The sequence below is a fragment of the Oncorhynchus clarkii genome, chromosome 13 (assembly GCF_045791955.1).
Source record: "Oncorhynchus clarkii lewisi isolate Uvic-CL-2024 chromosome 13, UVic_Ocla_1.0, whole genome shotgun sequence".
NCBI classification, from domain to species: Eukaryota; Metazoa; Chordata; class Actinopteri; order Salmoniformes; family Salmonidae; genus Oncorhynchus; species Oncorhynchus clarkii.
Window position 1 is genome coordinate 18476007 of NC_092159.1, and position 25485 is coordinate 18501491.

At 43.1% G+C, this 25485-nt stretch overlaps 1 protein-coding gene across 1 annotated transcript in view; it reads left to right on the plus strand.

Annotated features, from left to right (window-relative positions):
• The window catches only part of LOC139424541 (VPS10 domain-containing receptor SorCS3-like), a 216792-nt gene that overhangs the window by 103849 nt on the left and 87458 nt on the right, over positions 1 to 25485 (plus strand). The window contains exons 3-4 of the mRNA XM_071176480.1: positions 14862 to 14961; positions 24680 to 24838. Of these exons, the coding sequence (XP_071032581.1) occupies positions 14862 to 14961; positions 24680 to 24838 (259 nt within the window). The remainder of the gene's footprint in view (positions 1 to 14861; positions 14962 to 24679; positions 24839 to 25485) is intronic.

The following is a 25485-nucleotide window of genomic DNA, read 5'->3' on the forward strand; positions in this document are numbered from 1 at the left end:
GTTATACGATTGAACGTGGTATGTAATCATTTTAGAAAATAACATGCAAACATGAATTATAGTCATGACACGACAGTAACGTAATCTGATTACATTCTGTTACTTTTAGATGACCTTCCCCTGTATCACAATCGGCTATGATTTGAGTCCCGTAGGGCGTCGTCTGAGTTTGGCCAGTGTAGGCCGTCATTCTAAATTAGAATTGGTTCTTAACTGACTTTCCTAGTTAAATAAAGGTTCAAAAATATATAAAAAATAAGAGGCATTAGAAGATGACAAAAATATATGTTACCAATTGAATGACATCTATTTCAGGATGAATCAATGTTAAAGTTTACATAGCTGGCAATATATGGATGTTAAATCTTACTTTATAGGTTGATTATGTAGGCTTCTTCTAATCCATCACTTTCTACCTGTCACGTCCTGACCACAGAAAGCCTATATTTTCTATGGTAGAGTAGGTCAGGGCGTGACTAGGGGTTTTAGTCTAGTTTATTATTTATATGTGGGGTTCTAGGTTTAATTTTCTATGTTGGGGTTTGTGTATGATTCCCAATTAGAGGCAGCTGGTAATCATTGTCTCTAATTGGGGATCATACTTAAGTTGCATTTGTCCACCTGTGGGTTATGGGATATTGTTTGAATGTATGTGTTTTTATTTAGTGCACGTAGCATCTCGTTAGTCACGGTTCGTTGTTCGTTTATTGATTATTGTTTTGAGAGTTTCATTTAATAAACATGCGGAACTCAACATACTCTGCACCTTGGTCCGACATTCATTATTATAACGATCAAGACACTACCACATATAATAATACAATTAAATGATATATTTACATTAAAAACCAAAGTCTATCAGTATTCCAGTCATTACAATAAATGTTATACCCCTTGAACTTCAAGAATAGGACTTGGAAATGTGGAAGTATATATTAGCCAAATTGTTTTACCTGAGCATGGTTTGCGCTAGATAAAGGGCTCAGAGTCAGGACAGGCAAGGGTACCAACCAGGAGGGCGAGAAAAAGAGAGACTGGAAAAAGCAGGGTCTGAGACAAATCCGCTGGTTGACTTGACAAACAAGATGAACTGGCAAAAGACAAGAAGAGAACACAGGTATAAATGCACAGGGGATATTGGGGAAGATGAGCGACACCTGGAGAGGGGTGGAGACAATCACAAAGACAGGTGAAACAGATCAGGGTGTGACAGTTATTGGGTTCAAATACACATTTAGATTTGTGAACAGCCATCCACAACAACCACAATCCATAAGCCGCAAATAGCTACATGTGAGAGCAGCAGTGTGATTTGGCAGGTACAGTTCCTAGTGGTTAGAGCGTTGGGCCAGTAACCGGAATGTTGCTGGAATCACCGAGCTGAAAATATAAAAAATCTGTTGTTCTGAGCATGGCAGTTAACCCACTGTTCCCTGGGTGCCGAAGATGTGGATGTCGATTATGGCGTCCCCCCGCACCTCTCTGATTCAGAGGAGTTGGGTTAAATGTGGAAGACACATTTCAGTTGAATACAATCAGTTGGACAGCTGACTAGGTATCCCCCTTTCCCAACGCGCCACGTAGATATCACCACTGCAGTCATCCTTACCTCCAAACATTTATTCAAGTTGGATAATCTTTGGGTGCCGACAGCAGTCGCACCATTGGAAGACATAACATGGACTTTAGCATACAAAAGCCCATTCCTGCTTATTTCCCGCGATCCATCAAACACATTTTGTGTGTCATCATAGTGTTCTCTGACTTGTGGTCAGACACTCTCGGGTGGAGCAAACTGAAACTTGTGCCTTTTTTCAATGCGGATTTCCTCTGATGTGGAGTATGAAGATTCGGACCAATATGCAGCGTGGTACATGTCCATGTTGAAATGTATTAACACTGAACACAAAAAACTAAATAACAAGGAGAACGAACGAAAACGAAACAGTTCTGTCTGGTGAAGACACAGAGACAGAAAACAATCACCTACCACTAAAATGGGGAAAACAGGCTGCCTACGTATGATTCTCAATCAGAGACAACGAACGACCCCTGCCTCTGATTGAGAATCATACCAGGCCAAACACATAAATCCTACATAGAAAAAAGAACATAGACTACCCACCCTAACTCACGCCATGACCAAACTAACACAAAGACATAAAGGAACTAAGGTCGGAACGTGACAGGATTTGAATGTTATTGAGAAAACAGAGAAGTGTCAAAGATTTTGTTTCGCAAACATCCTTTCTGAATTTAAAAGTAATCCTCAAAGTAATCATCTAGTTTTTCAAAAGTATCTGTAATCCGATTACAATTTTTTTCTGGTAATTTAACGGATTATAGTTACAGTTTCTTACATGTATCTGTTACTCCACAACCCTGACTTTATCTGTATGTAGCTATGGGATTTCAAGGTTAATACCTCTCTTCAGAACACAAAACACATCCACCCTTCTTTTATGAGGAGGTTTTCAGAGAGAAATTCAGACGAAAATAAGACTGACAATGACAACTGGTTTGTATGGTTTTTCCTTGTGCAGTTGTCCCTCCATCTGATAATGTAAGCATGCTCCTCTTCCCTCTCCATCCCCTTATTAGACACTTGATTGTGGTCTTAATGATTTGCTGTAAGGTGAAGTCATATGATGATAACTGACAGGAATTAGTGTTAATAAAAGTGACATTATACAATATTATAATGATCTGAAATAGGATTGCGCTATACAAGTGGATGTCGAATGCAATGGATATCGAGTCTGGTAATTATTTAATGTTGTGAGAAGTGTGAAGTGGTATTGTTAGGTTAGAAGGTTAGATTAATTGTGTAATTGTGAAATTAAGTGTACTGCATAATACAACATACAGTATTTTAAGGGCATTTATGGGCATTTGTTTTAGTGAGTCTCTGTCACACATTTCTATGAATACTTTCCCAGCTGAAATGTATCACAGTTCAAAGCTCTCCTGCTGTGAATTAGAGTGTGTCAATTCACTCCTTAAATGGCCCGAGAAAGAAAGAAAACCTTTAAAATGTCTGGGTAGGCTGCTATCAGATAAGCTGCTGTGTCTCCTGAGAAAAAGGTGGCTACTGTACGAGGAACTCAGAAGGCATCAGTGCCATGGTGAAGGGTATATACTCTGAACAAAGCTCTGGCTGACTAGACGTGCAGGTCTTCTGAATGTAACATCTAGTGATTTGGAGTGGAGGGGATTCCCCTGCAGTCAAACAGCGGAATAGGGACAGAGAGAGAGAGAGAGAGAGAGACGAGAGAGAGAAAAGTGAGAGACGAGCAAGACAGAAGATACAGAGAGAAAGACAAGAAATAGAAAGACAGAAAGAGAAAGGTTAATCTGGGCCATCCCTTCCATCTCTCCCTTCCCATTTAACCCCCCCCCCCCCCCCCATCCCCCATCCCCCACTCCCAAATGTGCCACTGTGGGGTCAGGCAGGGGTGAGGAGTGACAACCTTTCAAATTACATAATTTTGCTAAACTCACTCACTCAGAGGCTGGCTGATATTTCACGGGTCAGTGCCTATAATAAGGCCTGTGTCGCAGAGAGAAGGGGACCTACCTGATGTCTCTGATCTATTACAATTGGACTTGGACGTTACCTGAAAACCCCAGAGATGCTATAGAACTTTTTATTGGAATTCAATACTTCCTCAAGTAGGAACTCTCAGAAAAGGCCTATGACTGAGATCTGATTATGATATTCATTTCAACATCTGACGTTATAGGTTTTCAGATCGATTCTCATATATTGTAGAATATCTATGTTTATCATATTGTGTTATCCTCAAGTCAAGGCCCACACAGTATTTTTCATATCAAAGCTGCTCAATCTAGATTATTCATGAGCAGATGTCATCCTGGACTCGGCTCAAAACATAGGATTCGCCAACATCGTCCTTTGCGTCTACAGATAGGCTTTAGTCCGTGGCATTGTGACAATTTGAAAGAATCCCTTGATAAACAATATCTACATCTTCCGTTTTACAGTGAAACTGCAATGAAAAACACTCAGAGGTTTGCTCTCCATGTAGGATTTCTAGTCATTTCAATGGGCACATCCTTCTCCCCTCCCATTTCCTGGTGTCTGTTACATTAATCACTCATTCTATTATAGAAGAGGTTGTTTATGTAGCTCCTTTCTCTCAATATTTAAATTCAAACCTTTTAATGACATACTCTTGGGTTTCCCACCCATATCCTGAAGCACACTCTAATTTACATTTTGTCTTAAGAGTAAATGGATGGATTTCGTCACCAGCTCTAACCGCCAGCAGGCTTCTATTACACGTTTTCAATACAAATGCAACTCAAGAGCAGCTCCCTTTTAAATCCGCAGCTCTCGGTTTTGCTTGTGGTTATCAAGTTAAAATCTCATCAAGCCGCCACATGTGACACTGATTAAGGCTAAATGATTAATCCTCTTGAGCGTGAATGCTTAGTTGATTGATGTTTTTCGTGCGACACAGAACTTGTAATTCGATCTCTACGACCCTCTACCTCGTTGTTGTGATACTAGGTTTGTTTTGGGGTTTCTAACTCACTGGACTTTATCATTCCATGTACAGGCCAGTGTGTACTAGTACAGATTGTACACTGACCCGTGCATGCAGACAGTACTGTACATGTTGCCTCAGACATGATAATGCAATGTTTTGTAATCTATCTGGCCTACAAGTCATGCAGTGTGTGGCCTTAGAAGTCTTGAGTAAACCACTGGGTTTCTGACATAAATACTACAAGAAAGGCTACTTTCTGACAACTGTTGTTAGGGGTCCTGATTGGTTGCCTGTGGTTGCTTGCAGTTGATGTGGGCCTACGTGTGTGTGTTGTTTGCCTACCAATTGCCCCTACCACATGATAGTGAAACCACAGAGCTGTCATGGATGCCATTTAGATTATGGATGGACTTTTGCGAACTCTGTGACAGAGTTCTGAGAATATTCCGGGGACTGAGAGAAGGTGACTGTCACGAACGTCGTAGTGAGGAGACCAAAGCGGAGCGTGATGTGAATCCATACTTTTAATGTAAGATGAAAATAACACGAGGTACAATAAACAAACAAGACAGAATATCAAAACAAACATGACCACTATAAACACTGAGTGTAAACATGCAACATCACATAGACAATAACCCACTAAATACCCAAAGAAGATGGCTGCCTAAATATGGTTCCCAATCAGAGACAATGATAAACACCTGCCTCTAATTGAGAACCAATCTAGGCAACCATAGACATAAATAAACACCTAGATGAAAACAACCCCATAAACCTACAAACCCCTAGACAGTACAAAAACACATACATCACCCATGTCACACCCTGACCTAACCAAAACAATAAAGAAAACAAAGAATACTCAGGTCAGGGCGTGACAGTGACAGGGATGTGTCAAGAGAGAACAAGAAGAACTGCCTCAATGCCAGCCAGACTTATCAGATTCCTGTGAACCTGGCCTGGAAAACAACATTATCCATTTCAATGAAAAAGATTAGTCATGATGTTACTTCTTCACCCTTCTCTTCCTGAAGTTTTGGGAAGATTTTTCTTTATTTCCTCCTTCAGATCAACTCAGCCCATCTCCTCATTCCTGAGTTATACGTTTCCATAATATTGGCTCTGAAACAACTTATAGAGCGGGAGAAGGAGGAAACAGACAAAGGATGTAAAAGGGATATGGCTTCCTCTCACATTCACTCTCTCTGAGAGTTCTCCTTTTTATATCTCTTTGGAGAATTTCTGGAAACAACAAAACACATATCCTTTGAGGGCAGTGCAGCAGGATGTATGGCAGCGAAATATGTTTGATTGTACACTATCAAATCTTTCTTATTCAACCCCAGATCCCAGCCCGAAAAACAACCTTTGTTACAGTTAAACAATTGCACATGGGCCATTTATTCCACAATGTGATTTATACCCGACAGCGAGGGAATACGTGTCTTTTCTCACTTCTTCTCTGCAGATCCTCTCAAACTCTGTCAGGTTGGATGGGGAGCGTAGCTGCACAGCTATTTTCAGGTCTCTCCAGAGATTTTTGATCAGGTTCAAGTCCGGGCTCATTCAGAGACTTGTCCCGAAGCCACTCCTGTGTTGTCTTAAGGTCGTTGTCCTGTTGGATGGTGAACCTTCGCCCCAGTCTGAGCGCTCAGGAGCAGGTTTTCATCAAGGATCTCTCTGTACTTTGCTCCGTTCATCTTTCCCTCGATCTTGACTAGTCTGCCTGTCCCTGCCGCTGTAAAACATTCCCACAGCATGATGCTTCCACCACCATGCTTCCCCATAGGGATGGTGCCAGGTTTCCTGTAGACGTGACATTTGGCATTCAGGCCAAAGAGTTGAATCTTCTTTCTTACTATAAAAGCCTGATTGGTTGAGCTCTGCAGAGATGGTTGTCCTTCTGGAAGGTTCTCCCATCTCCACAGAGGAGCTCTGGAGCTCTATAAGAGTGACCATTAGGTTCTTGGTCACCTCCCTCACCAAGGCCCATTCCCTCCCGATTGCTCAGTTTGGCCAGACAGCCATTTTGGAAGAGTCTTGGCGGTTCCAAACTTATTTCATGATTGAGGCTACTGTGTTCTTAGGGACCTTCAAGGCTGCAGACACATTTTGGTACCCTTTCCCAGATCTGTGTCTTAATACAATCCTGTCTCGGGGCTCTACAGACAATTCCTTCGAACGCATGGCATTGTTTTTGCTCTGACATGCACTGTCAACTGTGGGACCTTATATATGCATGTGTGTGCCTTTCCAAATCATGTCCAATCAATTGAATTTACCACAGATAAATGTTTCAAGTTGTAGAAACATCTCAAGGATGATCAATGCATACAGGCTCTACCTGAGCTCATAGCAAAGGGACTGAATACTTATGTAAATAAGGTATTTCTGTTTGTTATTTGTAATACATTTGCAAAAATTTCTAAACTAGTTTTCACTTTGTAATTATGGAGTATTGTGTGCATATTGATGAGGGGAATTTTTTTTTAAATCAATTTTAGAATAAGCCTGTAATGTAACTGTTATGCATTGATATTGTGCAACACCCCCCTCTACGTACATTGGAATGCTTGGAATGTTTTGTCCTATAAAACACATTAAACAATGCCCACGTTAGTTTTTACTCCTGTCTCATGTCCTGCCCTTACATTAGTTGTATAAACAATAGAGAGTGCTGTACAATCGTAACAAAATGTGGAAAAGGGGAAGGGGCCTGAATATTTTCAGAATGCACTGTAAATCAAGAGTGTGTTTGTGGCCCCTCGTTCATTATGACATGGCTTTGGGAAGCCTGGCAAGATTCCGTACAATCATCGCTAATGCTAAAGTGCACACGGAAAAAGTGTGTGGAAGCACCTGTGTGGAAACACAACTGTGTGGAAGCACCTGATTTCAATAGACTTTGTATCCCTTATTTACTCAAATGTATCCACTATTTTGGCTGTTACCTGTACATTACATAAGAAAATATAAAAACGTAATTTAATCTACTGGCCTCAGCTTCCTTTAGTTGTAAATAATGAATGGGAATCAGTTGTGCTCGTGCCGTATCCGCATAGCCAGAGCAAAGGTCCCACCTAAAGATTATACCCGAAAACCTGCTTCTGTGCCCTGACCCGAGCGTGACTCCACCAAGTCACACACAACAACCTTAATTCATTGTGAGGGAAGGGCAGAGCACGTGTTAGGGTGTTGTCAGGCAGGAAGAGGTTCTGAGGTGACCACACAATGAGTCAACACCATTGCGTTTCAGGTCAGTGGCGATGCTCGGCGATGAGCGGGAAAAAGGCGGATGTCGCTGACTCTCTAGTGGATTTGTCTCGGTGTGACCTAGAACGCTCTCTTCACCCTCGTGCAGAAATAATCATGCCTGGAGGGGGAATCTCAAACTTTTATATGTTTATTGAAAGACTTGTTCTGGAAAAGAGCTTTGTGGAATGTGGAGAACAGGGGAGAACACGAGGTCAAGCTAAATCGCTTGAAGATGCACATTCAGGAGTGAAAGAGGAATGTTGAACGTGACAGAGGTATCAACGAGACAGTATGTGAGGTCACTTAAAAACATCCTCCAAATGTCAGTGTTTCTTCCGCTATAGTTCTTCACAGCACTTCAAGAGTGCATTTGTGAATGAAAGTAATGACACACAAACAAGCCATGAAGGCCATGCTAAAAGTGCCATGAAAGAATGACTTAGGTCCATAGTGAGATTTAAACTTTCATGTCTCATAGTTGTTTTCCCCTGTGTCCAGTAACTTGATCAAAGTGCCATAAAAGTATGATTTGTGAAATGGAAACGTTCATGTTTTTCCCCCTGTGTCCAATAACTTATGACAAATGCTGTATCTTGTGCTCACTCTTATCTGTTATATGCGTACAGTTCCATGTTAGGATTAGGTACATTGGGAGATTGAAACATTCCTGTCTCATACCTTTTCTCCTCCACACTGCTCAGTAACACTTGAAAAATGATAATAATACATTTAGGGGGTGCTTATATTTGTCCTGTTACAAGTGTGACATGGAAATATGTTTCTTGCATATCCCAACTCCTCCTGAGACACCCGCAGGGAGTGGGGTTACGGCCAGGGTCACTATTGCCCAGTGCCCCTGGAGCAATTTGGGTTAAGTGCCTTAATCAAGCAACAGATTTCTCATCTTGTCGGCTCAAGGATTCGAACCAGCGACCTTGCCCAATGCTGTAAACCTCCAGGCTACCTGCAATAGCTATACAGTACCTACAGTACCTTGGTTCTTATCTAACACCTTCATTTCCCACAGTGGGAATATTCTTTGACTTCCTAGTTTATTATCAAAAAGCCAGAGAGCCTAGATGGTGTAGTGAATCTGTTTCTGCATCTGTTCCTGCTGTTGTTGTTTTTTTTCACGCGTGGACTGTTTCATATTTCCTCTTCCTGTCTCTGTTGCCTGTTTCTCATTTTTCAAGGTCACTCAAAGTGTTTAGATAAAGAAGAAAAAACACATCTCCTCTCACCGATTGGACCCAGTCTGTAAATGTGAATGTTTTTCCCTCCATTATTCATTCACGCTTGAGTTTCCACCCTCCTACATGTCTCTCACCAACGATCCACTGTGCTCTTCCGGCAAACACCTGCAAATATCTTTATGTTACCTTAATGTGTCAATTCTCCAAAAGTCATTTTCAATTATGCTTCAATGGAGTAGAGATTCTTCTACAGCTAGTGTCCCTTAGGGTTAAGAAGTGTGTGGGTGTCTCAATGCCTCTACATTGTGTATATGTTCCAACAGATAAACACTCTGACAGCTTGTACAATGCTGGTCCCCTTCCTGAGATAAGGTATGCTGATGGCAGCAGATATTATTAAAAGCTTTATTTGCTGCCTTTGCCCTCTACACCTTCCTCTGCTGACGCATTCTCTTCATTCTTTTTTCCCCCTCTTCATTTTCTCCTCCCTTTCTTTCTCTCTCTCTCTCTGTTTCTCTTTGGCGTGCAAGCGCTAGCGGAATGGATTTTCACAGTCGTCACAAAACTTTCAGCTCAGCTATTGTCTCTGAACTCAAAATGACGGAGGCTCTTGTGATTTGTCCCGGAGATGTGATTGTTAATGGTGTATATTAAGGGTTTAGATTAGCCTGAGACAATGTGCTATCACAGTCCCTTTTACTGTGGGCCTTATTATCAGTTAACTGATTCTTTATGGGCCCCCGACTCTGCAAAACATTTTCTACCACATTCTCTGTGTTGACTGCACTTCTCTAAGTTGTTTTTCAAGAAGGTAGAGATGGTTTTCTTCTTTTTGAAGTTGAAACACATTTTATTGCAGCATCTCACAATGTGATCTGCTATGAGGAATGATAATGAAGAGTTAGAGCAGTTTGGGTGTTGAATAGTTCAAGTCAGCTATTTCCCGTCAACTATTCACTTTTTTCCCCTTTTAGTCAGGTATTGCATGACCTTTTCACATTACCTCTCGTCATCTGTCTCTTATTAAGATCTCTGGCCCCACAGTCTCTCTGCTATCCAGCACTATCTATCAGAGCCATGATGGTAATTCATGCCCATTGCGGTGTGTCTCTGCCAACCAAAATCTCAGTCGCTAAACTCTCATTTTCCTTGTCGTCCAGCGGTCTCAGCATCCATCCAGACAGTTGACTCATCGGGTCTAGGAGCTGGTGTTTGGACCCATATTACATCTGTCATTCCCCTGCAGTCTGGCTAGGAACAAAAATAACCTGTAGTATCTCAAACAATAGCTGTAGAAACGTTTCACTGTGGATTCAGACTTTGTGTTCCGACCCCTTTAAGACTGGATGCCTGGGCTTCGTCTACGTTCAGAATAATGTTCAAGCATGTCAATCAGAGGAAAGATCATGTTTAGTGCCTGAAGGCTTGATCTTGCCTCTGGGTTTTCAGCTAAGAACATTTCTGTTTTCTCTCTTCTCTCTCACAGTTGCAATGTCAGGTAAAGTTGTTCCTTTTTGTTAACCCCACGTCTGACACTAACAACCCGACCATGTAAAAGTTTTGGGCCCCGGTTCTCCCTGGCTAGTGTGTCTGGTGTCTTAGTTATGCTAGCACACAGTTACTAAGTCTTTGGTTTGGTCAGTGGCCAGCCAAGTCAGATGCAAGAGACTAAGAGAGGCGTCAGTCTGTGAGCTAGCTGTGCAAAACAGCTCACCAACCTTTAGTTTCCCTGCTGGATCAATACAGGAATAGGACCTCTGAGTCAGTTGCGCTCCTGAACGCTCCAGTCTTTATCTTTTTTTGTATTGTGTGTTACGACAGACTGAGGTGATTTGGTTTGGGAGTTTGGTCCCACTCTCGGATTTGAAGCACTAGATTTTTTCCTCTCTCCCCGGAGCCTGGTCTCCACACTGTGCCTCTGCACACCAACGACTCAAATGTTCTGCTATACATGCAGCCATCTGGCAAAGCCTCACAACAATGTCTAATGTGATTTTTGGTCACAGATTCTTTTTTTTTTTGTTACTGTTCATTTGATGTTCATAAAGGAACATGCACATTGTTTTCTCCCTCTATCTCACACCTCTCTGAAATTGATTTAGTTATGAAAAAGCTCCTCACTTTATGTCAGGGAAGATGGAACCTGGTCGAAAGACTGGGGGATTTGATTTCCGAGAAGAAACATCCGGGATTCTGTTATTTGCCTGGACTGTTAAATGTATATGTTACATATTCAGCAATCGGCAGTATGTGTCAAGTTCTGACAATAGTTCTGTTATTTTATTCTTTGTTTTAGTTTGGTCAGGGCGTGAGTTGGGGTGGGCAGTCTGTTTGTTTTTCTATGTTGGTTTTTGTGTTCGGCCTAGTATGGTTCTCAATCAGAGGCAGGTGTCGTTAGTTGTCTCTGATTGAGAATCATACTTAGGTAGCCTGGGTTTCACTTTTGGTTTGTGGGTTTTTGTTTCCGTGTGAGTGTTTGGGCCACACGGTACTGTTTCGGTTTTGTATATTTCACGTTTATTATTTTGTTCCAGTGTTCAGTTGTGTTTTTTAATAAATCAATATGGACACTTACCACGCTGTGTTTTGGTCCGACCCTTACTCCTCCTCAGACGAAGAGGAGGAAATCCGTATGAGGTGCATGGCTTTAGTGTTTACGAATAATCTCGACATGAATCTTCAAACAATATTTAGCCTCACTCTGTATATTACCCCTCAGTGTTTACTTTAACACATCAATATTACTTAGTACTTAGATTCTAATCTCTTTCACTGTCGGTATATTGTATTCTGAAGCAACTGCCTTTCATTGCTTGGAAAATAAGGTTCCTGGATTGAAGCTCCTAGTAAATGAGAATTTAACTCTAGGATATGAGAGACGTTGTCTCTTGCCTCAAACAGTGTACAAATGGAATGGATGATTAAACTGCTTCAAGCACTCTCATTTATCTTGAATTACTAACTTCTTTACTATAGTGAAAGCATTTCATCACTAATATCCACACTACCTCAGGGTTTCTTCCTCAATGCAGGCAGACACAACAACAGCAGACAGTGTAACTACTGCAGTACCTAACCCCCTCTCTGATAGTCAAGGAATATTTCAGACTGCTGCTATCTTCCATCAGCAAGCCAAAACCCCATTAGTGTCAGTTGCCTTGGGAAGCGTTGTGATATTTCATAAACTGCTACTCCAACAGCAAGAGCGAGTATTAGCTCTCTACTGTGCTGCTGAAGAAACTTCAGCTATGTTTTGCTCAGAATTGAAATTCTGAAGGCAAATTAAGTTTGGTCTTTTTCTCAGAATCTCCCTTCACTTGCAACACTGCTTCTGGCTCTCTCTGTCTCACGCTCCCTCAACACATTGTATCCAGACCAGAACCTAAACACCAAACACCAGATAAACAACCGTCTCGGTGGACAGGGGCTGATGAGGAAGAAATCACTGAATAGAAATTAAGGAAGAAAGAGAAGTGCCTATTGTATGGCGGTGTAGCCAGGTTGAAACACCGCAATTGAATGCTAATTATGAGTACAGCTTCCTTCCTCACAGATACTCATGAATATGTATTCATTCTAGTTTTTGGATTAACAAAAAAGGCGCCTTGGAAATCAGACCAACTGAAAGAGACGTTATGGTTTGGAGGTTTGATTGAATGCATTTCTGTCTGATTGTACAGTCTTTCTGTAACACTCTCACACCAGAGCCTTAGTACTTGAGGATAGAACTAAGTGGTGAAAAGTTAAATGGATTAATAGCCTACATACAATCCCACACAGGAGCTTGCTATCTCTTCAATTTATACTTGGCAAGCAACTCAGTCAGACAGCATCCTGTGTCTTTGCTGTAATGTCCCTGCCTGCCGCGGACATGAGAAGACTCAAACAACATAACGCAGCCCTTGGGAGCTCCCTAGTGCTCGAAGGCCCATTCCATATAAAAATGTCCCTCTCCAATCAGTCATCGCCCCATTCATTTCTCCAACTCTTTAAAAACAAAATATCCTGTAGAAGATATCAGCAAGCCCTCATGCAGTGTCTGTCTCTCTCGTTATTCTACTTTGTAATCATCGTGACCGTCTCTCCCCAGCACTCAGGGATGAACTGGAATGAGGAAAGATCTTGTTGTAATTTAAACCGATCCTCTATTACTGGCAGAGCTGCACTACTCTCTGCCGACTACGCCATCAGGAGGAAAAGAACCTGAAGACCTATAAAATAAGAATACTTTCCCGTTCGTCTTTCCTCACTCATACTGTAAATTGCACCGCACATCCGAAGGGGGTTAATGCTGAGTGGGTGTGGACTTTTTGCAGTCTTCAGATTGAAATAATTAGGTAATCACAGGGACATGGTAGCTATTCTTAGGCTCATGTGAACATGCACACACAATCAGTACGGAAATGTAGCCTGTCTATACAGCGTTTTTCAAAACACCAGATAGGCTACAGAAATAAACTGTGTTTAACACCTGCATTTTGAGCTGAAAGTCATTCATGTTAGCAGCCAACATCAGCTAGGGATATATAGTGTCACTTCTCTGGTGTCCAGAGCAAGCAAAATCATACGGCCTATTTTTAACGGAGGTTACAGGATCATAAGGAAAACATGTCTGTCTGCATCATTCCATCCCTTTGGAGGGCAGCAGGCTTGCAGAGTGCTTGTTGTCAGCCTGGTTGCCCTGTTATTCCTCACAAATGTCATAATAAAATGACCATAATATGTTAAATCTTCATCCCATAATATTGAAAGCAGCGGTCTGTGTCAAAAACTGCAACGCTGCTGGGTTTTTCAGGCTCAACAGTTTCCAGGGTGAATCAAGAATGGTCCATCACCCAAAGGACATCCAGCCAACTTGACACAACTGTGGGAAGAATTGGAGTCAACATGGGCCAGCATCCCTATGGAATGCTTTCGACACCTTGTAGAGTCCATGCCCCAACAAATTGAGGCTGTTTTGAGGGGGAGGGCAACTCAATATTAGGAAGGCATTCCTAATGTTTGGTATACTCTGTTTATAGCCAATAGGCACCCAAACTTGGCCTTTCTGAAATATGAAATTAGATCAATCAAATCACCACGTAGCTTGTTCTGGAAAAGATGAGTCAGTAGTAAATCTCTAGACTGTATTTTATATTGATGATAAACGTAGATCTACTCTGTTTGTCCACCTTTGTGCTCCAATGCTGATGACTGGTCATTGGTCAACAATCAAGACGTGCAACCTTTTGGTTCTGAAGCATGGCTGAGAATTTAAAGATGACTTGCAGGATTCAGAACTACAACGACAAAATGTGTATAAAACCAACAAAAAATTGGGTGGGGGGAAAAAATTATACTACCACTGAAAGGGCACTTTGGAGACTGGAAAGGCAAAGGGGAGTGTGCTCTCCTCTGGAGTTAGCTAACAGCTCATTTTGTATTGCTAAATTATTTCCAGCTTCCTGGATTCCGGGCACATCCACATGTTTTTGCATTCGTCATATTTCATTTCAAGGTAGTCATAAATTACTAAAGGTGTTAGGCCCCCAGGCATCTGTGAATGGTTTGTTTCCATTAGCACCTATCAATAACTGGTTATTATGCTGGTGTTATAACACAGGAATGTTTTTTTCTCGTATATTTAGTTTGCATGTTATAGGATCAAAGGCCCTCGAGCACCCTAGATTCCTGTAGTTATAAGGGTGAGAAAGCCAAGGTGTACAATTACAGGGCTATTTCACATGACGTGGTTCAAAGCCAAGATGATTTAATTAGGTCAGAAACCTACCTGAAGATGTGGTTGTGGTTGGAAGCAGGTGTCGGTAAATAAGTCTGTATGTCTGTCTGTCCATCCATTGAACTGCCTGTCTGTCTGTATTTATCTCAGTCTAAACATATTTTCTTTCATTTACAGATCAACAGACTATGGATCCACCTATGAGAGGATGAATGACAAAGTGGGATCTAAGACTGTGCTGAGTTACCTGTATGTCTGTCCATCCAACAAGAGAAAGGTAAGACAAACTTCAAATGAGTGATTTTCAATAACACATAACTGACTAAGACTTAATGACATTTAGTTGAGTTAACCTGTTGCGACGACCAAACCCGGATCCGGGATTCTAATTATAGACCTAAGCTCATTACCATAACGCAACGTTAACTATTCATGAAAATCGCAAATGAAATGAAATAAATATGCTATCTCTCAAGCTTAGCCTTTTGTTAACAACACTGTCATCTCAGATTTTCAAAATATGCTTTTCAACCATAGGAAAACAATCATTTGTGTAACAGTAGCTAGCTAGCGTAGCATTTAGCGTTAGCATTAGCGTTAGCATTTAGCAGGCAACTATCACAAAAACAAGTAAAGCCTTCAAATAATATAACTTACCTTTGAAGAACTTCTGATGTTTTCAATGAGGAGACTCTCAGTTAGATAGCAGATGCTCAGTTTTTCCAAAAAGATTCTTTGTGTATTAGAAATAGCTCCGTTTTGTACATCACATTTGGCTACCAAAAAAAAAAAAAAAAAAAAAACGAAAATTCAGCCCTCAAAACGCAAACTTTTTTCCAAATTAACTCCATAATATCGACTGAAACATGGCAAACGTGGTTTAGAATCAATCCTCAAGGTGTTTTTCCACATATCTCTTCAATGATATATCCTTCCTGGAAGCCTGGTTTCTCCTTGCTCTCAAATGGAAAAATAATTGCACCTGGCTTTACGCTCCAATTTCGACGCAGGGACACCAGGCGGACACTTGGAAAATGTAGTCTCTTATGGTCAATCTTCCAATGATATGCCTACAAATCCGTCACAATGCTGCTAACGCCTTGGGAGAACGACAGAAAGTGTAGGCTCATTCCTTGCGCAATCACAGCCATATAAGGAGACAATGGAAAACAGAGCTTAGGAAATCTGCTCATTTCCTGGTTGACGCATCATCTTGGTTTCGCCTGTAGAATGAGTTCTGGGGCACTTACAGACAATATCTTTGCAGATTCTGAAACAGAGTGTTTTCTTTCAAAAACTGTCAAGAATATGCATAGTCGAGCATCTTTTCGTGACAAAATATCGCGCTTAAAACGGGAACGTTTTTTATCCAAAAATGAAATAGCGCCCCTAGAGATCAAAGAGGTTAACTAAAACTGAATTGTTCATTGTCCATTCTCTGCTGCCACTAATTGTTATTTCTGATCAAATCAAATGTTAACTCGAAGTGAAGGTTAGACGGTAGACTCAAATAAATATGGTTTGAATAAATATTTTCTTTCAAGCTTTTAAATGTTTTTGTTGTTTGTGAGATAACCAAAGTTTAATGACCATATTTAGCAATTCAAGATTGCTACCAAGAAACACTTACTCATACTGTAGTTATGGCCTCAGGACATTTACCATGACACAACACAGAGACCAAAAATATACCTTTTAGAAAGACAGAACGTATTCAAGAAAGAATCTTGTTGTTTTGTAGATAAATGCTGAAGCGAAACTAATTGAAAAAAGTAGGCGCATCTTCTCTGAGCAAAGTTTATTTTTATTCTGGGAAGCAGACCATCTTTTCCACATTATAACACAGGTGTCTCAGTCTCTCCTGAAAACTTTCTAAGGGTCATGTTAAGGTTCGTCACTAGCAAACCGTCCATGAATAAACTTTTCTCTGTTGGTAATGTGAAGGGAAAAGGGCCCCAGCTGGCTTTCTGGGCCTCCTGAAGAGTCAAATCAGTCCATAGATCACTAGCGCTGACCCTGAAAATCCCTCCATGGAAAGAGATGGTTTGTGGGATACCGAGCTGATGGACTTAACCCAGGTCAGCCTTGAACTCAGTAATACCTAGGTCTGGCCCTGTGACTATTTTCCCACTGGCCGGCTGGACTTAGCGATAGACCCTATAGTCTAGTTGAAGGTAGAGTAAGCCCATTCAGCACATTTCCTAGGTACAGAGATATAGGCTAACCGATCCAAAGACACACAAGATACGTGGACAGGCAGCAGATTTGCTGCAAGGGCTTTATCATCTCCCTTTTAGGGTGATAGACTGAGGATCTTGTAGTTTTCTTTACCCCAGTTAGGGAATTACGTTATAGTAGAAGCTAGTCACAAGGTCCTATGATGTCCAGATGCCCTCGTCAGGGCCATGTTTTGTAGACAACCACTATTGACCTCTGGCTTCCACCGATCCACCTCACCTTCTCTCTAATCTCATTATCGATGGATGAGTGCAACTCTCTACTGGATAAGCTGGGACGTTTTCTCCTCATTGCATTCCAGTGGCCAAGCATAACATGTGTGTGTAGCATGGGAAAAACACCACGAGGATTATCTCTATATCTGTTCAGATGAGGCAGTAATGACCCTTAAATCACCATGACAATATATTTGTGTATTTAATGCCTCAAGGGTGTTTTTTTCTCCCACGTGAATATAGCATTACAATCGATTGGTTTCAACGCAACAATATTCTGTTAACGTCACCGACTATATCCTCATGTTGTCTAAAGGTAAAAAGACAGAGGCTTGACCTTTCAAGGAGCAGATAATAGATTTGAATGATGGTGCTGACATTTATCTTCACGCTTGTGAAGAAAACACCCAAAATACTAAGACCAGGGCGTGACAGAACCCCCCCCCCCCCCCCCAAGGTGCGGACTCCCGGCCATAGGGGAGGGTCCGGGTGGGCGTCTGTCCACGGTGGCAGCTCCGGCACGGGACGTGGACCCCACTCCAACAAAGTCTCAGTCCGCTTGCATCGCGTCCTTAGATTGGCGACCCTCGCCGCCGACCTTGGTCTAGAAACGCTCACCAAGGGCCCCACTGGACTGAGGGGCAGCTCCGGACTGAGGGACAGCTCGGGACTGAGGTGGCTCGGGACTGAGGGGTAACTCGGGACTGAGGGGTAGCTCAGGACTGAGAGGAAGCTCAGGCAGGTTGATGGCTCTGGCAAATCCTGGCTGACTGGCGGATCCTGGCAGACTGGCGGCTCTGGCTGCTCCATGCAGACTGGCGGCTCTGGCTGCTCCATGCAGACTGGCGGCTCTGGCTGCTCCATGCAGACTGGCGGCTCTGGCTGCTCCATGCAGACTGGCGGCTCTGGCTGCTCCATGCAGACTGGCGGCTCTGGCACTCCATGCAGACTGGCGTCTCTGGCTGCTCCATGCAGACTGGCGGCTCTGTCTGCTCCATGCAGACTGGCGGCTCTGGCTGCTCCATGCAGACTGGCGGCTCTGGCTGCTCCATGCAGACTGGCGGCTCTGCTCCATGCAGGCTGGCGGCTCTGGCTGCTCCATGCAGACTGGCGGCTCTGGCTGCTCCATGCAGACTGGCGGCTCTGGCTGCTCCTTGCAGACTAGCGGCTCTGGCTGCTCCTTGCAGACTGGCGGCTCTGGCTGCTCCTTGCAGACTGGCGGCTCTGGCTGCTCCTTGCAGACTGGCAGCTCTGGCTGCTCCATGCAGACTGGCAGCTCTGGCTGCTCCATGCAGACTGGCAGCTCTGGCTGCTCCTTGCAGACTAGCAGCTCTGGCAGCTCCTTGCAGACTAGCAGCTCCTTGTAGACTGGCAGCTCCTTGCAGACTGGCAGCTCCTTGTAGACTGACAGCTCCTTGCAGACTGGCAGCTCCTTGCAGATTGGCAGCTACTTGCAGACTGACAGCTCCTTGCAGACTGACAGCTCTGGCAGCGGTGGACAGACGGGAGACTCCGGCAGCGCTGGAGAGGAAAGGTTTTGGCAGCGCTGGACAGGCGAAGCACACTGTAGGCCTGGTGCGTGGTGCTGGCACTGGTGGTACTGGGCCGAGGACACGCACAGGAAGCCTGGTGCGGGGAGCTGCCACCGGAGGGCTGGTGTGTGGAGGTGGCACAGGATGGACCGGACCGTGAAGGCGTACTGGAGATCTTGAGAGCAGGGTTGGCACCAACCGCCCTGGCTGGATCTTCACCCTAGCCCGGCAGATGTGAGGAGCTGAAATGTAGCGTACCGGGCTAAGCACGCGTACTGGGGACACCGTGCGTTCCACCGCATAACATGGTGCCTGACCAGTACCACGCCCGCCACGGTTAGCACTGCTATGCGCACTGTAGCGCTGAGCTGGCACAGGACGTGCAAGGCTAGGGAGGTGCACAGGAGGCCTGGTGCGTGAGGCTGGCACAATCTTCACCAGCCGACTAACACGCACCTCAGGACGAGTATGGAAAACTGACCCAGGTGCCATCAAATCCCCGACACGCTCCGTCGGACGAATTCCGTGCCTCATGCACCAACACAGCAACTCCCTCATAACTCTCTCCTCCAATTTCCCCATTAACTCCTTCACAGTCTCTGCTTCGCTCACCTCCAACACCGGCTCTGGTTCTGGTTTCCTCCTTGGCTCCTTACAATAAACAGGGGGAGTTGGCTCAGGTCTGACTCCTGACTCTGCCACACTCTCCCTGTGCCCCCCCGCAATACATTTTTGGGGCTGAATCTCTGGCTTCCATCCACGCCGCCGTGTTCGTCTCTCCAACTCCATTCTCTATAACCATCTTCGCACTGCTCCAGCGAATCCCAGGCGGGCTCCGGCACTCCCCCTGGGTCGACCGCCCACTTGTCTATTTCCTCCCAAGTAGTATAGTCCATACTTCGCTGCTCCTGCTGCCGCTGCCTGTCACCACACCGCTTGGTCCTGTTGTGGTGGGTGATTCTTCAGGCGAAGGAGAGGCGGACCAAAATGCAGCGTGGTTATTTGTATACATCTTTAATAAAGATGAAAACACGAACAGTATACAAAACAATACACATGAAAAAAACCTAAACAGCCTATCTGGTGCAAACAAACACAGAGACAGGAACAATCACCCACCAAACACTCAAAGAATATGGCTGCCTAAATATGGTTCCCAATCAGAGACAACGATAAACACCTGCCTCTGATTCAGAACCACTCCAGGCAGCCATAGACTATTCTAGACAACCCCACTAACCACTATCCCATAACCTACAACAAACCCCTAGACAAAACACACCACATAAATAACCCATGTCACACCCTGGCCTGACCAAAATAATAAAGAAAACACAAAATACTAAGACCAGGGCGTGACAATATGAATATAATTAAAAGGCATAGAATGAATAGACATTCTATTTCTATGGTTGTATCTAGAGTGATATCCCAATTCACTAGAATGTAGCCTTTTTATACCTTCCCTACAGACTGCTCACTCACAGATAGGTCGCAATTGATCTGGGCTTGACAAGATTATTCTGCTGTGAGAAATCCTCTCCTCCGCTCCTCCCCTTGTTTGTGGTCAGCAGATAGCTCAAGCACCGTCCAACAGCAGGCTTCAGCCCCTCAAACAACAGCAATGACTATCGCACTCCTCGCTTGATGATTAGCTGGTCTCCCACCAACTAGCTGAACATCAGCAGATGACATGCCGAGGTTATCCCTCCAACCTGTATTGATCTAAGTTTTGTTACCAGCCTCACTCCTCTTTATTCCCGGGACATCAATTGGCAAGTGGATGTGGAGCAAAATCCTAATTACCCGGCCATGCGATGGTATATTTGATGACATGAAAGTTATTGATGATGATGTGAGCTGTTACATAACCTCCCCTCGTGGAACTTTGTGCCTGTTAAAACTGATTCAGGAACAGATAGACATGCCCATATGGATCCACATAAACAATTTCTGAAAGGAAATGAATTCAATCTACTGAGAGATGGGTTATGAGAATGGTTTTAGTCCAGTTATGGTATTTGTCCAATACATGTTTCTACATTTTGTAAGAGAAATTATGTTTAAATAGGGTTTATTATTGAATATGTCACACGGTAAATAATATTTACCCGTGCAGGAATTTAAATCAGGTTTGTTTAAGATGAATCATCTTTGGCCATTAATTAATTCATTTCCAGACTTCTCCAATTCCTTTTACTCTCAACATATAAAGTGTAATATTGCACCTTCCAATAAATGCAACAGTGATATAGGGGATATACACACAGCTATACAACAAGCCCTCAATAGAGATATGTCTTAATATGAAATGTATTACAGTAAATATAAAGGAAGCCTGGTTGAAAAGGACTCGCCTCAATTATTATTAGAGAGCTGAGAAACGTTCAGTGTCTCCCTGTATAGTGGTGAAGAAACACTGATTCAACCAGATCCTTCAATGACTTGTAGCATTTGTGCTATCCCCTCTAAGTGGTGAGACAGAGAGAAAGGGCCCGACAGAAGAATAAAAAATGCAAGGTGAAATACATTTTCCACTCATAATAAATGCTGTCGATTAATACAATATTATGAGAAATTATTAGACCTGACGTTAGAAACTATTTAATTACATGTGACAAGGCCCTAAGACTCTGGGAGAAGTAGACGGGGCCATTCGCAGTCCCTCGTCCCACAGTGAGGGCAATGACAATGGCAAAATTCGAAGGTGAGGTGAACTACAAAAAAATAAAAGAAACATATTTTTTTTTAAGAAAAAAACTGGCACAGAATCCGCAGTCTGTTTATTGACTTAAATGAAAAACAATTTATCTAAATCACCACCAGGGAGGATTCCTAGTTAAAGCTGGGGAAAGAGGGGTGGGAAAGATTCCTAGTTAAAGCTGGGGAAAGAGAGGTGGGAAAGATTCCTAGTTAAAGCTGGGGAAAGAGGGGTGGGAAAGATTCCTAGTTAAAGCTGGGGAAAGAGGGGTGGGGATTATTCCTAGTTAAAGCTGGGGAAAGAGGGGTGGGAAAGATTCCTAGTTAAAGCTGGGGAAAGAGAGGTGGGAAAGATTCATAGTTAAAGCTGGGGAAAGAGGGGTGGGAAAGATTCCTAGTTAAAGCTGGGGAAAGAGGGATGGGGATTATTCCTAGTTAAAGCTGGGGAAAGAGGGGTGGGAAAGATTCCGAGTTAAAGCTGGGGAAAGAGAGGTGGGGAGGATTCCTAGTTAAAGCTGGGGAAAGAGGGGTGGGGATTATTCCTAGTTAAAGCTGGGGAAAGAGAGGTGGGAAAGATTCCTAGTTAAAGCTGGGGAAAGAGGGGTGGGAAAGATTCCTAGTTAAAGCTGGGGAAAGAGGGGTGGGAAAGATTCCTAGTTAAAGCTGGGGAAAGAGGGGTGGGAAAGATTCCGAGTTAAAGCTGGGGAAAGAGAGGTGGGGAGGATTCCTAGTTAAAGCTGGGGAAAGAGGGGTGGGGATTATTCCTAGTTAAAGCTGGGGAAAGAGGGGTTGGGATTATTCCTAGTTAAAGCTGGGGAAAGAGGGGTGGGAAAGATTCCTAGTTAAAGCTGGGGAAAGAGGGGTGGGAAAGATTCCGAGTTAAAGCTGGGGAAAGAGAGGTGGGGAGGATTCCTAGTTAAAGCTGGGGAAAGAGGGGTGGGGATTATTCCTAGTTAAAGCTGGGGAAAGAGGGGTGGGGATTATTCCTAGTTAAAGCTGGGGAAAGAGGGGTTGGGATTATTCCTAGTTAAAGCTGGGGAAAGAGGGGTTGGGATTATTCCTAGTTAAAGCTGGGGAAAGAGGGGTGGGGATTATTCCTAGTTATAGCTGGGGAAAGACGGGTTGGGATTATTCCTAGTTAAAGCTGGGGAAAGAGGGGTGGGAAAGATTCCTAGTTAAAGCTGGGGAAAGAGGGGTGGGGATTATTCCTAGTTAAAGCTGGGGAAAGAGGGGTGGGGATTATTCCTAGTTAAAGCTGGGGAAAGAGGGGTGGGGATTATTCCTAGTTAAAGCTGGGGAAAGAGGGGTTGGGATTATTCCTAGTTAAAGCTGGGGAAAGAGGGGTTGGGATTATTCCTAGTTAAAGCTGGGGAAAGAGGGGTTGGGATTATTCCTAGTTAAAGCTGGGGAAAGAGGGGTGGGGATTATTCCTAGTTATAGCTGGGGAAAGACGGGTTGGGATTATTCCTAGTTAAAGCTGGGGAAAGAGGGGTGGGAAAGATTCCTAGTTAAAGCTGGGGAAAGAGGGGTGGGGATTATTCCTAGTTAAAGCTGGGGAAAGAGGGGTGGGGATTATTCCTAGTTAAAGCTGGGGAAAGAGGGGTGGGGATTATTCCTAGTTAAAGCTGGGGAAAGAGGGGTTGGGATTATTCCTAGTTAAAGCTGGGGAAAGAGGGGTGGGAAAGATTCCTAGTTAAAGCTGGGGAAAGAGGGGTGGGGATTATTCCTAGTTAAAGTTGGGGAAAGAGGGGTTGGGATTATTCCTAGTTAAAGCTGGGGAAAGAGGGGTGGGAAAGATTCCTAGTTAAAACTGGGGAAAGAGGGGTGGGAAAGATTCCTAGTTAAAGCTGGGGAAAGAGGGGTTGGGATTATTCCTAGTTAAAGCTGGGGAAAGAGGGGTTGGGATTATTCCTAGTTAAAGCTGGGGAAAGAGGGGTTGGGATTATTCCTAGTTAAAGCTGGGGAAAGAGGGGTGGGGATTATTCCTAGTTAAAGCTGGGGAAAGAGGGGTGGGGATTATTCCTAGTTAAAGCTGGGGAAAGAGGGGTGGGGATTATTCCTAGTTAAAGCTGGGGAAAGAGGGGTGGGAAAGATTCCTAGTTAAAGCTGGGGAAAGAGGGGTTGGGATTATTCCTAGTTAAAGCTGGGGAAAGACGGTGGTATTTTTGTTGCAGTGAAAGAAAACACAGTTGTTTGTGCTGTGACACTATCCAAGTCACGCTTTTCCCTTCTCCTTCTTCTGTCTAGGTTTAGTAGTTTATTATTAAAGCCAGGTGTCATGTTAATGTCTTATTGCATTACATCACAAAGAGAAAGTATATTTGAGCTATGTATGTCTTATTAATCAAAATGTCTATGGATTACTTTGAGAAAATAGGCCCTGGTTCTATAAAGTGGAAATGGCTTTTAAGGATATATCTGTATTTTGAGAGTAATGCACTTTAATGAAAATGTCTGCTTTACATCCCACCCCAAAAATAAATCATATTATACCAAGATATAGATACTACACCAATAAGGTCAAATTTTGTTACAATGTAGTTTTGCATTGCTATTATAATTTTCTTACTCTGTTATTGCTTTCTCAATAGGCTAATTTCTAACAAATATGCAACAAAACATTTACATTTGCACTGAATTCATGATGAAATTAAAGTAGAGACTGTATAATTCCTAGCATGGAATTACAATTCCCACCACTGTGGTAACATAGAGCATTCCACAAAGACATTATTCTTTATTGCACAAATATTTGTTCTTTCTTATCACAAATTTATATATTGTTCAAAACAAATAGCATTGCCTAAACATGTAGTCACGCATGGTAAATGCAAAGTTGTGGAGTTCTCTCTTGCTTCACAGCGGTGTTACAGAACACCATAGCACAGCAGCCTATTGATCTACAGTATATTCTTAAAACTTTATTCTTAAAACTTATCCTATTCTTTAACATAGCAACTTATTGTTGCAGTTGTGTTGTGGCCCCCTCATGGTTGACTTATATGTCCACAGGGGTATTCTGAACCACCTCTATCTCATTAAAGGGAATGCATCTGGACAGGGGTGACTGAAAGCCAAAGTGCACCAAAGTGTAGACCTGTGCGTGCACTGGAAGAGGCCAAAAAACCATGGCAACAGAGCACGAGAGGCACATTTGTAAAATTAAGTCCAAAACAAAGTGAAGGTGTTAGCGCTAGTAACAGCATGCTGCATGCCAACCACTAGACCTGGAGTGCTGACATGGTGACCCCTTCTCTCTCTCTCTCTCTCTCTCTCTCTCTCTCTCTCTCTCTCTCTCTCTCTCTCTCAGATAATGGTGCTGACAGACCCTGAGTTTGAGAGCAGTGTGCTCATCAGCTCGGATGAAGGAGCGAGCTATCAGAAATACCGCCTCAGCTTCTACATTCTAAGCCTTCTGTTCCATCCAACACAGGAGGACTGGGCTCTAGCCTACAGCCACGACCAGAAGGTGAGCTCCATGTCATTTTTTTCACCACAGTTGGTTGTTTGATACAGTATGCTTTGGATTTTGAACTGTGATACACAGTCGGATAAAAGTCCAAGCTATATATTTTTTTTACCGTATTTCCATCTCGGTTTCAACGGCCCCGTATTGGTTTATTGAATATTCTTCTGCCATGATTTAATGATTTATTTGATTGATTGATTTATTTATTTGATTAGAATATTGATTATTGTTATCCATTTGATGTTACCTTATTTAATTACCATGGCGATATATTTAGAGCATTGAAAATGTTTGTGTTATAACGTGATTCCAACTACACAGTAACTTTACTTGTAACTACTAATGAACATTCTAATATTCATTAGAAGATGTCAGCACTATAGGCCTGCAAACCACATACAGCGACTCTGCAGTCCTATACACCTATGTTCTCATCTGTAACCTTCGCTGTACAGTACTATCATGTTGAGGAGAGCTCTGTACCCCCCACTCACACACAGGTCACATCCCATATAACCCCCTGTGAAGAAGACCTACCATTATGGCCAAATGAGTCTTACCTGGCTACCAAGATGGCTATCACATAGGGGAGTCTGGTTGAGGTGGAGGAGGTAGAAGACTGACACCTTGGGTTGCTAACTGACCCC